The 16,364-nt window shown below is 35.9% G+C and overlaps 1 protein-coding gene across 1 annotated transcript in view; it reads left to right on the plus strand.

The window, feature by feature from the left end:
- Window positions 1-5,809, plus strand: part of LOC141433666 (katanin p80 WD40 repeat-containing subunit B1-like) — a 38,750-nt gene extending 32,941 nt beyond the window's left edge. The window contains exons 3-6 of the mRNA XM_074095768.1: window positions 3,206-3,346; window positions 3,926-4,038; window positions 4,932-5,006; window positions 5,101-5,809. Coding sequence (XP_073951869.1) covers window positions 3,206-3,346; window positions 3,926-4,038; window positions 4,932-5,006; window positions 5,101-5,356 — 585 coding nt within the window. The 3' untranslated portion in view covers window positions 5,357-5,809. The remainder of the gene's footprint in view (window positions 1-3,205; window positions 3,347-3,925; window positions 4,039-4,931; window positions 5,007-5,100) is intronic.
- The last annotated feature ends 10,555 nt before the right edge of the window (window positions 5,810-16,364 follow it).

Raw genomic sequence — 16,364 nt, forward strand, 5'->3', positions numbered from 1 at the left:
AGCACGCGTACGGAATACCGAGAACCTGCGGTCGAATTCCCAGTGCTGGTCTTATTTTTCTGGTTTTTCGGTGCATCTATATTCAGTTTGTATTTTCAATTAGGTTTTACGGATGACCGTAAAAGAAAAAAAATTGGAATGGAAATAAAAAATATAAAAGATTCCAAAAAACCAATCTTGATTTACGTGAAGGTAAAATTACAAATCGAAGTCCCTATAATAAATAAGTCGCTGATAAGGTAGGCGGTAGGCGTCGTAATGTACGGTCTGGTACACACACGGACCGCATTCCAATTGCAATCCGGCTGTAAAATGGCCAGAACTACATCAGAACTGCGTAAGAACTGCACTCCGACTGCCTAAAATGGCAGTTGGAATGCAGTCCTCTGACAGTCGGGTCCAGTGCTGGTGCAGTTGTACTAACTGCGCAATAACTGCATCCAAACTCCCATTTTGCAGCCGGATTGCAGTTGGAGTACATGTTTTTGTCAATAATTTACTAGTGCAACCAAGTGCAACCATCTTATTTTATTAAAATAATTTATGTTAAATAACTTGGCTGAATGCAAGATATTACCTTTGCCTGCAAAAAAGTGAGAAAATCTAAACTTAGATCGAAACTGTTGCATCTACTATCAGAAATGTCAGTGAAACTGTCAAAGGGATCAAGCAGGGCTACTACGAAACTCGAAACTAGAAGTTCGTGTCGTGCCGGTCCCTCTGACACTTATACTATTTAATACGAGAGCGAGAGGGACGGTACGATACGAACTTCGAGTTTCGAGTTTCGTAGTAGCCGCAAGGTTCGCCGCATGTTCGCCGTGAGTAGTATAGGTTATACAACGTGCCTACAATTTGTATGGCAGTCGCGTAGAATCTGGACGAAGCCGTCCGCTTCCATGAGCAGCCGAGGCCCGCGCCAACCAGCTTGCGCGGCGTAGTACGAATGTGAAATCCGCTCAGCAGTGCTGCTACGAAACTCGAAGATCGTGGGTGCGGTCCCTCTGACACTTATACTATTTAATACGAGAGCGAGAGGGATGGTACGATACGAACTTCGAGTTTCGAGTTTCATAGTAGCCGCAAGGTTCGCCGCATGTTCGCCGTGAGTATTATAGGTTTATACAACGTGCCTACAATTTGTATGGCAGTCGCGGTAGAATCTGACGAAGCGTCCGCTTCCATGAGCAGCCGAGGCCCGCGCCAACCAGCTTGCGGGTTAGTACGAATGTGAAATCCGCTCAGCAGTGCTGCTACGAAACTCGAAGATCGTGGGTTGCGGTCCCTCTGACACTTATACTTATTAGTACGAGATAGAGAGGGACCGCACGACACGAACTTCGAGTTGGATTTCGTAGTAGCCCTGCTGACTCGGCCCGACTCCGGCCGGTCGATTAGGTGTGGTAGGTACTTCGTTTAGGTACTCTAATGTTCTCATATGTGCTCTGAGTTCACTTATGCGTTTCCTCTTTCGCTTAACTTTTTTAATACTGCGATTACCCATATTATTTTGCTCTCAAAAGTAGTACTAGCGCGTTAGAAAAATGTGCACAGGTCCGTTCGTCGACTACGTACACGCGTGTACTGGCGACTGGGAAATACTTGGCCGCCGCCGCGCGCTAGAACCGTTTTATTTTGCCAAAGACGAAATAAATTGGTATGAATTGATGACTCAACCTATTGAAAATCTATGAAGCATAAATCTAAATCTACTAAAAATGATTTAATAAAGCAAATTTTGTGTTGATATTCAAATAGTTTTTATAATATTTGGTTTAACGTGTAACGAAGGCTCTTTTTCAAAAAAATAATCTATCGAGTTTTTTGTCAGCAATCGTGTTTTTTGATGAAGTCAAAAACTAGCTAATAGACTGAAAATATACATTTATAAAAAAAATTGCAGTTGTAAGTATTGTTGTAAGTATATTTAAATATTTTCTAAATTGTAGTTTTCACTGCCTACAGCCCTTAAGGTCTAAATAAAAACAAAATATTATGACTATTTTTTTATTAATGTGCATGGGTTGGTTACATCTGGAACGTCACAATAACAATGACACTTGAGACAGTGATGATCGGCCATCTTTGGTAACTTTTTTGGAATCTACGGCGTTGAGTATAGTTAGGGGCTGTTTCACCACCCATTGATTAGTGTTAACTGACGGTTAAATGTGATGCCGTCTCTATTTGTTTTATTCGAATAGACGGAGATGGCATCACATTTAACCGTCAGTTAACACTAATCAATAGTTGGTGAAACAGCCCTTTTGACTATTATAGAGTACAGATGTGCAAGTTGCGGAAAGTTTCCAAAAAGTCGGAAATGTTCTCGGAAATTTCTTGAAATTTTTTCAAGAAATATTGGAAATTTAAATTTAAGAAACGGAAAGTTTCAATCCCTATACAAATTGTGAGAAGTTTCTGAAATTTTCCTATATCAAAAATTCCATAATTTAGGAAGGTTTCCTTTGGCACATCCATCAGTATTAGGTATAGAGTAATAAATTAAGTATGTTTCTATTAACCCGTCCTACTAGGTTTACTTGAGTAGCTTACTTTGGATCAGGATTAATGGTTATATTGATCCGTTCTACTAGGTTTACTTCGGCAGGCGGTTTACAGCGGAAGTTGAGATATTTGTCCCACTTATTTATAAACGCTTGTCAAGCTTATTTTTTAATAAAAACAAGTGGCAGTGCAATGTAGGTGCAGCGGTGCGTGCCACAAGTAAGCGGAGCGGTACGCTTCCTCGATGACGTAGGTAATCCTTCATTAGTAGGTTTTTTTTCCTGCTATCAATTTACATTCCAGAATTGAGTAATACGGCATAATTACTGTAAAACAAGGAATGTCGCGACACTACTAAACGTGATCATACTCTACGCAATGTTGAACACGACTGCATCGAGTAAACGTACCTCTGCTTACTTGTGGAACGCACCGCTGCACCTACATAGCACTTCTACTTGTTTTTATTCTTCCGTGGTCCAGTCAAGGGCAAAGATATCGACACGGCTAAAGTTGCAAAAATATGTATACACGGCCTTAATGTTAAGTGCATAAAGTCGTGTATACATATTGTTGTAACTTTGGCCGTGTCGATATCTTTGCCCTTGACCTTGACTGTCCACGTTCATTTTTTTTTTCTATGACAAATCAGTAACTTAAAAAAAAAACTTTAACTGTCTATTTCCGTTACCTGCAGCGGACACTAGCGGGTGCCGGGGCGCGGCGCGGCGCCCGCGGCGGCGGAGCGGAGCCGAGTGAACAGGAAGTACTTGGCGTGATGATGCGTGGACATGACTCCATGATGGCCGTGCTTAGCGCAAGGCAGAGAGCATTACAGGTACGAAAAAGAGCTACCTACCTATTAATCTATTCATTCCTTATTCTAAATAATTAAAAAATAAAACTTCATTGAACTGTTTCCCCGTTTCTTTATGTTTTGGCTATTGCATATTTTAATGATATTTATATGTACAAGTCTACAAGATATTCGGTATTTTTTTTACATTGGGAAAACTGATTACATTTCATTTCGTGGTTAACATTTTACAACTAAACTAAACTATGTTAATAAATATGAAACTTCATTATCACTGACAAATGATATAAACATGTAAATAATTTAATACGATAATAAAATGAATTGACACTACGTTCAATACATATAAGACACATATTCGATACTAGCTGTTACTTGCGAGTCCGTCTGCGAAGAATTCGTTTGTAGCGATCCCGCGGTAATTATAAAACTATCCCTTGTCATTTTCTGGATCCTTTTCTTATCCCAGAAAAAAACAATTTCCATCTAAATCGGTTCACTACTTTCTCTTTTATGGTATTAAGTAAAGATTTTCTTAGCTTAATTGGCCCCTCGTGAATTGATTAGATATAACATTTATAATCAATGTGTTTTTTACAGATTTTCCATTCTGTGAGAATTAATAAGAATTTAAAGTTCGCCTTGGAGTCTGTAATTGCCCTGGAAGATACGTCGGTGATACTGGACATACTGAATGTTATGGCCCATAAACCGTAAGTGTTACTTCTAATTAAAAAAATGAAGTGTTACTTCTAATTAAAAAGAGTTAAAAAATCGTTATAGCAAAATTAATGTTCTGCTTGTGTCCAGCAAAAGTAAATTACAATAAACTTAACATTAATATCATATACATACACGTAAGATAAGTAAAAGGTGATCGAAACTACTAACAAAAATTGGCAAATCACGAACAGTTAGTTACGCGCTACTGTGGCGCGCAGCACAAGACTATGTGTAAGGTATAATTAAACATCAAGTAACTAAACACTAAATAAATTTAATTGATCCATTATTCACAATAAATGATTTAAACAATAAAAACTTAATAATAATAATTAAAAACTAATATAAATCTAAAAAAGGCCCCTGTGGCATGGTTCCAAGAATGCTGGCAGCATTTCCTCGCTGTATGGCGATGCCAAGACGCTGAGCGAGGAAGCTGCCAGCCCTCTTGTCTCCGGTGGCGTCGACCAGTCTCTTTGCCAGTTGGCTGAAGAGTTCCCTGGCGCCAGGGCCCCACGGACCGAGCGTCTCGACGCCGAAGGCAATGAAGTTGTATCCGGCATCAAGACCACTATATTTGCGCTTCTTGACAACTTCGGCCGCCTCGGCCGCTGCGCCGGCCCTGTGTATTGTACCGTGGAGATGAGACGGGGCTAAAGTGTCCACGCAGGTTGCGACCCACACCAGCACCCGACCCATTTTCCACGGTATTAGGGACATTCCATCCGGTCTCTTGCCATCATCCCGTGCGATGCCGACTGGCTCGAGCACCGCCGGCACGTTCGCGCTAGCAAGAGACGGCGGATAATGTCGTTTAGGGCGGCGGTATAATTTAAGTTGCAAGGGATTTCACTTAGGTTCTTACAGCGATCTCTTTTTTCAGGTCACTCTGGAATTTGGATATTTGCCTTTTGATGTTGCCTAAAATATACGAATTATTGCAAAGTAAATACGAATCGTAAGTATTTAAAACTCTTATTATAACATTGAACTATGCTTTGTGCAATTTTCGAAAGAAATATAAACACGACTATGCTTTTCCAACTTTCCAGCTACATGCAATGCGGGTGCAATGCGCTGCGACTCATCGTACGGAACTTTTCGTCCGTAGTACGTGCCAACGTTTCTGCGCCAGTGCGGACCTTGGGCGTGGACATACCGCGCGAAGAGCGCTACGCGAAGTGCGTGCAAATTCATAGACTACTGCTGGACGTGCGAGCTTTCCTGCTCAAACGGCAAACTCTCCAGGGCCGACTCGGCGCCGCCTTCCGCGATCTCCACACTCTCATGCAACAAGGACTCGACTGACAACCCACTCTATCGTAACCGCGCAGTTATTAAGTAAGTTAAATCTATAATGGCCTTTTATATTAAGTAAATATCATAGTCATAACGATAATAACTATTAGAAGAGAAACTTGGACGTTTTAACTTAAGGGCCCCATACACGGTACGATTGTAGGTACGATCGATCTGATGAAAATCGTGACGATTGATCGTAAAGAGTCATAGACTGTCGATTCGTCGTTACGATATTCATGATTGCATGGGATTTTGTTGCGATCTCCGACATCGGCTTCGATGAAGTAAATAGTTAACGTTCGTCGTTTCTATCGGTCTGAAGCGACGGATCGTACAGACGAATCGTACCGTGTATGAGGCCCTTCAAGATCGTTAACGATTCACTTCATCGAAGACGATGTCGGAAATCGCAACAAAATCCCATGCAATCATGAATATCGTAACGATGAATCGACAGTGTATGACTCTTTTACGATCAATCGTCACGATTTTCATCAGATCGATCGTACAGACGAATCGTACCGTATATGGGGCCTTTAGGTACACGCATACACATAGAGCTATCACGAGCTTTATGATAGATATTGATAATATAACACAAACTAACAAATGAAGGCAAGTTACAGATGCAGAAATTTTGTTTTTAATACATTTATTTTTATGTAAATAGTCGAGTATTGCTTAAATATAAATAGAACATTTCAAACAAATTTTGAGATGTCAATGCAAAATGTATGTACACTCAACAGCCGTTTTGATGTAAATCCTGAGACATTGCGCGTGACAGTAGTAAATAAAGTATTTTCTCCTGAAGTTAATTATTCGACAAAATCATACATAGTTGTGTGTGTATGTCAGGATTTACTTCATATGGATCGATCACTGTAGTAATTGTAGTTGTAGCAAAAAATACTAATATTCTGGGCCCTTATTATACAGTTTGACAAATATGTGATTTGACTACTTAAGTATTATTAATTTGGTGTAAATTAAATTTACTCAAAAACTGCCTGTGTAGTGTTGTGTGCAGCTTACTGCTAACAAATATTTAAAGTTCTTTGTTAAAATAAATAAAAATAAAAGAATAATTGAATATTTAAGAATAATCACCCACATGCTTAAAAAAACATGCAAAAGATACATGAATTGTCATGAATAATAATATATCCGCAACAAGCTTTGTGAAATCTTATAAAACTAACAGAAAAAGTCTACAACATGCTCCGTCAATAAATCTCATCATATCCAATTCCCATCCAGCATGATCCAAAGATCCATATAATGCCAGCACATTGCAATGCAGACCATTCGCTGGGTTTCCGTTTTGTGCCTGTTTAATTGATCTAATGCTGTTCTTAAATCGACAATTCTTAAAATTTCTGACGATTTAAAAGTGACAACATTATCCGTCTTCTTATTCCCATCCCAATAAAATAAAACTAGGTATTATCAATCAGCAAGTAGTATTTTATACTTTTGTCATGTCTTTGAGCACATTTGTGGGTAATTTAGTAATATTACCATCTATTATTTTATTACATCCGTCCTTTTTTAGTAAACTGTTTTATTAAGTGGTGAATTTTACTAAAACTTTAAATTATAGATTATTTCCAACTCTTCTAAATATGGTCTACCTTGATTCAACTGCCTAACATTCTATGAATAATGGAAGTGCGTAATCGACATAAAAAATATATGAAAAATTCACTTGCCACATCAACATCTATGTAGTGTTTTTTGACACAAATTTACCAAAAGAAGGTTAAAGTGTTTTTTGTTTCTCTTATGCGTCGTATCAATATTATTCGTCAAGTTTGTGAATTTTACATTTTCATCTTAACAATGACTATGAAGTTTATATTGTGTACTTATATAAGTTTTTTTTTCTATTTGACCAGAAAGTTAATTGGGTCAGTCAACTTTTTAGTGTTGTTATTCCGTCCCATGACTCAGGAGACGTCAGAGATACACTTTGTTAGAAAAATGTTGGAATTTATACTAGCATGGTTAGATGAGAATAAAATCATACTTTTAATGAGTAACTCAAGAGACCATGCCAACAAGCTACACTAATAAGTTGATTGGCACAATTACCAGGTAGTTTCTTTCTATCAATGAACTGAACCATTTGTTGAAGTTAACTGAAAATCATGAAAAACACGGTGTATAATGGATATGGACATTTGGAAGTAACTAGTTCAGTGTTTAGTGGATCTTTTAAGGCTAAGCAATTAAATTTGTAAGAAATTATAATTATTCTGGAAGGACATTTGTTTTTAGTAAAAGTACACCTATGTATAGGTACAGGGTGGAAAGTTGAGATGGGGCAGCAATACTGGGTTAAGACACTAACTTTAGTTAAAATGTTCAGTTTTTAGTTGTCTACATACTGTTTAATTTTCTTTAAGCATAAAGGATTCATATTCGTAAAAAACAACATGCAAAAGTTTCACTTTGCAAATTAGTACCCTACGAACTGTATGCAAAAAGTTTTCTTCGATTTATGGGTGTTCTAGTAACTCAATGTGGCCAAGACCGGCATACTTCATTTTTTTTTCTCGGAGTGATCTAGCTGCGTTAATTATTCACCTGCGTTAACACTTGTACTTGCATACGATGAAGAATTTCATAAATAATAGTTAAGCTATAGAGATAGATCATTTTATTCACAAATGAAGCAAAAAAATAGTATTTTCTAAAATTCGGCGAGTAGACGGACTTCCCGTGTAGTTTAAGGTAAGCCCGTCTAGTAATGATATCGGCCTTACTATGGGTCCTTATATGTAAGTATGCGAATCCTCAAAAAAATTAAACAAGACAATGAAAAGTGTACTTTAAACGTGTTAACATAAGGCTTAGATTCGGAATAAACACAATTTTTCTTATTCAAAGGCAAGTCCGGCATATATTACGTAAATGGGGTGGTAACCTTTTTGGCAAAAAAATATATAATAAGTACTTACTTATTTATAAGGTTTCCAAATAAAGGATCAATTGAAATTATAAAATGTATTTTAATAGTTTAATTTTTAATTTACTGAGATCAAAGAGGGTCACCTAGCACTGATAGTGCAAGCTTTGCTTAGTTTGGGGCTAATATTTATTTGATTATTTATTTATTTGATAGGTATTTTTAATTTATATTTTCGGTGACATAGTGCCACAGCATAGTGCTGAGGGTGAGGGACACATTTCCGTACTAGTTTCAAGATCAAAATGCCTTATGAAATCCTAATAATATTGAAATCGTAAAAACAGTTGGTAACTTCTGATTCAAGGGAAGTCCGGCATATGACGGACTTGCCTTGTACATAGTAGACGGACTTTCCAACTTAACGAAATTTTATTGTGATAAATGATGGTACGTATAATTACAAAAGTAAGCCATTTCTGATAAATTAAACACAGAATAAAGTTAACTGGTTCTTATATTACTTCTGTAGTTACTTTCTGGTGCAAAATCTTGTCACGAACTATTTTTAACAATTTTGTTAGCAGAGACCGTCGCACTATCATTTCGAGTTCCATACATGCAATTACTTGTTTAGGCGGATTGCTCTGAAGTTCGTTGTCACAGCGCCATCTGTATTAGAGTGAGGGAACAAGCGCGACAAACTGCTTTATATACTGGACGCTAAAGCAGGAACCGCTTTCAAATTCAAAAGTTATAACGTGTTGACGGACTTGCCTTGTAGACGGTCTTGCCCACATTGACCTTACTCTAAACTTAGTTGTCTCAAATAGTTTTTAATCCTTGATAGAAATGGGACCGATTGGCATAAAAAAATTAAAATCTGTGGATTTTCTCACTGACTGTACATTTTATTAAAAATCTGTAAACGTTGATTGTCATCACTCAAAAATTTAGTAAAGGACTCCTAAGAGCATTTTCGCATAGCAGCAAGGGATCTAGTAGCTGTCCTTGCTGCCCCATCACAACTTTCCACCCTGTATAATCTCAAAGTAAAAGAAAACAACCCGTTTTGGCTAACATGCTTTCAGTTTTATATGCAAATAATGAAGGTGTCTTAATTAATCTAATATTTTTGATAAATAAAGGGGAAATTTCATAATTTTAATGTTGATGGTTTTTTTAGATCTTATGCAAGCATTTGTGACCATGTCCTTTTTATTTATAAACTAAGTATCAAATAGGCCTTAAAAATAATCAAATGGACTGAATTATCATGTAAAAAAAGTAAAAATACTTAACTAATAATATTTAAATTATGAAGCTAAATGTTCTGTAAAAAATTAAAAACAATATTAATTTATAATTGTTTTATTTATTCTAAACATAATACATTATATCCTTTGACTACCTAAAGTTAGGCCAGTGAGAAGAGTTAAATTATGCTTATCTCATTGATATTATCATTACTCAAAAGAGACATTTGAAAGGCAAAAATTAGTCCTATAAAAGTTGTAATGAAAATTTAACTAAAATTGAGTTTTTCATACATTAACCTGTCAAACAACCAACAACTTTTAGGTAATTTTAAATAGGATTATGTTAAAAAGTGGTCAAAACTAGTAATAAAAATTGACAAATCACTATCTAGTAAAAGAAAATTCAAATTATTCTAACAAGGTTTGCCTTTTGATTGTTCTTCTACACCATACCATAAGGTATTGTTTCTTAACATTTTGGAATTAAAATCCATGCAAAATCAATACATATATTTGAGAATGATTATTATTTTCATTTTTCAATGATGTATTGTTAATTGAAAAATGAAAATAATCTTTGTGTACAAAGTTCTCCATCTTATTCACTTGTAGTCTTCCCTGGTTGAGAAAAAAAATCCATGGATAGCGTCAATTACCAATGAAACAATAGAAAATATCAGAGTTTCAAGATAAATTCCATACAACCTGCATATGCATTTACAAACTGCTGCAACAATATAAGCTCTTCAAGCTAATGTGTACTGCTTTTGAATTTATGCTTCAAATTTCTTTTTTTTGTGCCTGCAAATCTATTTGGTTTTTTTGATTCTCTCTTTCTTTTATGGAATGTTTCCATCTTCTTTGCTAATATTTCATCTGAGATATCTTTCTCCATTTCTCCATTATCAGCAGGTTCCTCTTTAACATCAGCTTGCATAAGACGCTCAATCCAATTTCGGGATTCATTCCTTGAATGACAACCGGCCTCTACTAATAAATCCTCACAAAAAAATAAAAAACTGGATTCGAATATAAAATTACCCCGGTGCTGCACGCATTTCGTAGTGATAATATTTGCATATAAAATTCTCAAGATGGTCTGCTCCGAACAGGGCCGCATCCCACGTTTGCAAATCCGTAAGTGATAGTGTTTCCGCACGATCACTTTCCAACGCACCGCAAGAACGGTTTTCACACTTCGATTCCAATCGATCCGAAGCCGTGAAAATACGGACCGTAGTAGGCGTAGATCTATTAATTGTTTGGTAGTTTACACTAGATTAAATTTCCTTCATATTTCTACGACTACTACGAACGTATTTTACTGATTAGGATCGGATTCGGATCGTTGTTACTGGCGAAACGCTCTAAATAGGTTAGGGAATTTAAATAATTGGTTTTCACGGATTTGGCAGAGTGTCGTTTGTTTATGATTACTTTTGTGGTTGTTAGCTTTGCTTGTTATGTTATTTGGATGTTGTGCACTGCACATGAGTTAGCTTATTATTTTTGGCATGTCGATTCCTGTTTTCTACGTGCACAGATGGTTTACGAATGCGTTAAAGTTTATTTAATGTGAAAATCTGCTGGTTGAATGGAAATGACGTTTATCGCTGCCAAATTATTACCGTTAAATACGTGAAAGAGTTAGAGATGTTTGTTATACTTATAAGATGTAGGTGTACTTTTCTTTTATTAGTTTGACTAGGGAGCGATCGGAAGCATGAATGGCTCTTGTACTTTCGTGTCTCATCTGGCGTTATCGGAAAATTGGCTAAGTAAAGTTTTTTGAAGAAGTGCTAAATATATTTTTCTTCGGTAGTCGACGTCTTAATAATCGAGGAACTGCAGCTCTTTTATTTTTATTTCCTCTTATTAATTAGAAATATTTTTTTAAGTGGTCGATATGACGTTTGTGAGATTGAAATGGCAGACCCGTTGAGGGCTCAGTACTTAGTAGAAACATTAAAAAAAAACGAAGTCAACTGTCACTGCTGTCACTGTCAAGTAGAATCTAACCTAAAACCATTTTATTTGCTTTGCGATTTGGTGCGATCAGTGTGTTTTTTGTTTGGATAATTTTTTACGACCTCAGCCCAAACTCTGGACTTTTGAATTTGCCACATCTCTCCACGACCTTTGTACGATAATTTGACCACGATTGGATATTTTCGACGACTATTTTGGCTCTGTTTCTTAGACAACGTTATCTTGCATTCTCGGCCACCCTTGGCTTGACATTTGGACTGCCTTATGAGTAAATTCGAATCACAGTATCCCTACAATGGATTCAGACGACTCCGATAGTATTCGAGTTGAAATGGAGCATTACATAAATGTTCTCCAATGCTTTGTACTTTCGTTTACGAAATACAGACGAGATTTTCCGAATTCGGCGTATTTATGCATCCTAGTCTTTACAAGCGACTTGGTGCAAGTCAGCTTCATCTTCCACTGCAAGTTGCTCATCAACAACATCATTATACGAACCCTCTAGCCCTTCAACATCAAACACAGCAAAGGAGAACATAACAGAAGGAAGAGATATCGTGTTTTTTTACCAAAACAATAAAAAGGACATGGTCTCAGTAAGAGTCATGCAATACATTAAAATATTTAATTGCATGTTGCACAAATGGGTTTATATTCTTTATTTCAGTGTATTGAAGGAAGAGTTTCTGCTAAATCATTTACAGAATGAAGTGGCTTTATGTGGCTACTAAAAAGGGGGTGATTCAATCTAAAGTCATAGCGAGCTTGAGGATACATGTGAAATGCGTGATTTGATAAAGATAAAGATAATTTATTTGTCAAACATGAGTTCCTATATACAATTATTAAATTGAATATATAGATGTACAATAATTTGATGTCCTGTCCTTCATGTCTTGCCTTTCAGCATACAAATTTTTAAGTTATGAATTTAAATAATTATACAATAAAAAAAAAAATAGGAAATAATTAAATTACAATCAATATTACATTAATGTTATATAAATCATTTTGTAGATAAGATAAGATAAGGTCAGTGAAACATTTTGAAAACAATATCTAGTCTATATTATCTAGTAGATACTCGTTAACTGAATAATATGCCTTGTCGGTTAAAAAATCTTTTAATGCTTTTTTGAAACTAGGTAATACTTCCTTCTCTGTTACAGTTTTTGGTAGCTTATTGAAAATTTTAGGAGTCATCCCTAGCACATTTTTGGAGAACATAGCTGTATGTGATGTCCAAGCAAATATTTTTCCCCGCCGTCGAACACTGTTGAATTTTTTAAATAGATTAAAGTTTGAAGATTAAAAGAATTCGTATTTTTGAAGCCTCTCTGTTATTAACCATAACCACATAAAATTATGTAGACAAAGCTGTCTTATTGCATGTGTTTTAGATAGTTTTAGTTAATTTGCAGAGTAATATAATAAAAATGCAATAATTTATATTGTTTTTATTTCATAAATACACAAATTATCATAAAAACATTTAGCATAAACATATGTCTCAAAAGACCCGATTTATTGGAACATGTATATAATATTCCTGGCAAAGGGTAATTTAAAAACAAGTCGTATTTTTATTAAATTAAATATTGTGCCATCCCCATAAAGGCATTAGAAGTACTACTAAGAAATACAAGGAAATATAATACAAATATTATAGGTCACTTTGTGTTAAACCGGGATTTTAGTTTACTTTTGCATCAAAAGATGTCACTATCTCGTCTCAAGGAAAAGCTGAATCACGCTGTTAAGATTTTTATATAAAAGGGCTGTCATCATATTAAGCTTTTCATTTCCTAAGCAACCGTGGTTTGATTAACTTGTGTGTTATACGTGTAAACAATATGCGTACCATTGATCATAAGTTATAACAAACCGTGGTGATTTACTTGTATTTTTAGTACTTGTACTTGTGACAGTGACCCTAGATTGTATCGTTTGTTCTACCAGTTGAACTGGATGTGTGTATATATACTATCTTTTGCCCGCGGCTTCGCCCGCGTAGAATTCGGTTATCGCGCGCTGTTATTTCGGGAACTGTTTATTTTTCCGGGATAAAAAGTAGCCTATGTCACTCTGTGGCCCATAAACAATCTCTATGCCAAAAATCACGTCGATCTGTTGCTCCGTTGCGACGTGAAAGACGGAGAAACATACTAACACACACACTTTCGCATTTATAATATTAGTATGGATATATATGGTATTCAACTGTTTTATTTTGTCTGACTCTAATACATACATGATTGGGAATCGAACCTGATAAAAATCTCTGTAAGCAAGGTTACAAATTCTGCACATTTTTTCGTTATTTTTGATGATGTGAATCATAAGTGAAAAGAAACATATTTTACAAGATTTTATTCGACTTGCAATGTATGAGTATGTATGTATTATGTTTATAAACCAAAATGAGAATACAAATTTAAAGTACCGTTAGCTTATCACAGCAGTACTTATACTGATTACAGATTAGATGACAATGCAAGACGAGTATAGTCAACAAAAAGTATTGTGAGGAAAAATAAAAACTTACACAAATAAAAACCAAAAATTATATTTTTAAGAAAAAAAATTTTGCTGACTGTACTTTTTCTCGACTGTACTTGCATTGTCAACTAAAAATACATTTCTGTATTAAGATATCATCATGTTCAAAATTACATTTCCGTGCTAAATCTAAGGTCTATTCTATTCTCTTCCATTAACCATTGAGGAGTTCCGTGATACTTCTATGCCTCTTTTTTATGGAAAAATGCATGTCCTTGGAAAAAACAGGTTATGCTCCTTCACTGGCTTTTTTTTGCAACCAAAATAAAAACACCAACATGTGTTTACATCCACCTGAAAAAAAGATCAAAATTATTATAAATCCTTACTTATATTTAATATTATAAACGTGAAAGGAACTCTGTCTGTCTGTCTGTTAACTTTTCATGCTTCAACCGCTGAACTGATTTAGCCGAAATTCATTATGTAGGTAGTTGGAGTCCCGAGGAAGAACATAGGCTACTTTTTATCTCACAGTTTTATCCCGAAAAAATACATAGTACTCTTGGGAAAGCGATAAGCGAATTCTTCGTAGACAGAGTCGCGGGGCAACAGCTAGTTATAATATAATGTTTTACTAACCACAGAAATTTTACTCTATCATTATATTTACCAGCCAATGCTGAACAACATCACCTGTTGCATCAATCACATTGTCAGTTGATATCTAAGTAAATGGTCACAATATAGGTAATATGTTTTTGTTATTCTGTGCTCTCGTACAACTTTGGTCCGGCAACATATTCAACTTTTGATGCCCTAAATGTAATGTAAAAAAATAGACAAGAAACTGTATTGATATAATTTTGTACTTACGTTCATCCATTTTACCGCTACGGACAAGAGTGCTTTATCTCCTCTGATTTCGGCAACATTGTATACTTATCACTGGTGTCAAAATATTCTAGACTCATAGCCATGTGTGGCAAGTTCCTGCTCGCACAAATTCACTCATTTCGTATTGAAAGGTGAAGCCGCTAAAATAGAAAATATGGTCCAAAAGTCAAGCCAAGTGTCGTCGAGAATACAAGATAGCGTTGTCGAAGAAGCAGAGCCGAAATAGTCGTCGAAACTATACAATCGTGGTCCAATTATCATGCAAAGGTCGTGGAGAAATGCGGCAAATTTTAAAGTACTGAGTTTGTGCTGAGAGGTCTTTAAAAATTATCCAAAAACACATTGATGGCACAAAATCGCAAGTAAATAAAACGGTTTTAGGTTAGATTCTACTTGACAGTGACAGCAGTGACTGAAACTTAGATTATTATTATTTTTTTTTTTTTTTTTATTCGACTGGATGGCAAACGAGCAAGTGGGTGGGGGATCGAGCAAAAACGGCAAAAAATCACGTTTATTGTACGTATGGGAGCCCCACTTAAATATATATTTTACTAGGGTAACGGACTCCGTTCGCGCAGAATTCGTTATCGCTATCCTGCAGGATAAAAACTATCCTATGTCCTTCTCCGGGACTCAAACTATCTGTATTCCGAATTTCATCTAAATCGGATCAGTGGTGTAGACGTGATGAAGTAACAAACAAACAAAGCAACAAACAGACTTACAAACTTTTGCATTTATAATATTAGTAGGATTCTATTTTTATTTATTTATGTATTTGGGCACAAACGGTAGGTACAATAAAACTTACATTATAAACAATCACATCTAACATTGACCAACAAAGTTGCCACAGGTTATTAGTTCCCAATAATAAATTTTAGTGTTTTGTTCTTATAGCGGCCGCAGTTATACATAATCTGTGAAAATTTCAACTGTCTAACTATCACGGTTTATGAGATAAAGCCTGGTGACAGACGGATAGACGGACGGACAGCGAAGTCTTACTAATAGGGTTTCCGTTTTTACCCTTGGGTACGGAACCCTAAAAACTTAGAATACTCATTATTCCTAGACAAATTCGATATTTTGACTCAGCTTATGCAGCCTATATGCCTATATTGAAATGTTCAAAACTGTCCAGGGATTAAAAATATTCCGGAGCACTTTTTTAGGGTTCCGGAGCCAAAATGGCAAAAACGGAACCCTTATAGTTTCGCCATGCCTGTCTGTCTGTATATCTGTCTGTCCGACCGCGGCTTTGCTCAGGGACTATCAATGCTAGAAAGCCGTAATTTGCACGGATATATATGTAAACTATGCCGATAAAATAGTACCACAAAAAAATAAAGTGCAAATTTTCATCAAGCCCCCCCCCCCTCTAAAATCTAAACCGGAGGGTGGAAAAATTTGAAAAAATTCAGGATGGTAGTAAGTATATCAAACTTGCAAG

The sequence above is a fragment of the Choristoneura fumiferana genome, chromosome 12 (assembly GCF_025370935.1).
Source record: "Choristoneura fumiferana chromosome 12, NRCan_CFum_1, whole genome shotgun sequence".
Lineage (NCBI taxonomy): Eukaryota > Metazoa > Arthropoda > Insecta > Lepidoptera > Tortricidae > Choristoneura > Choristoneura fumiferana.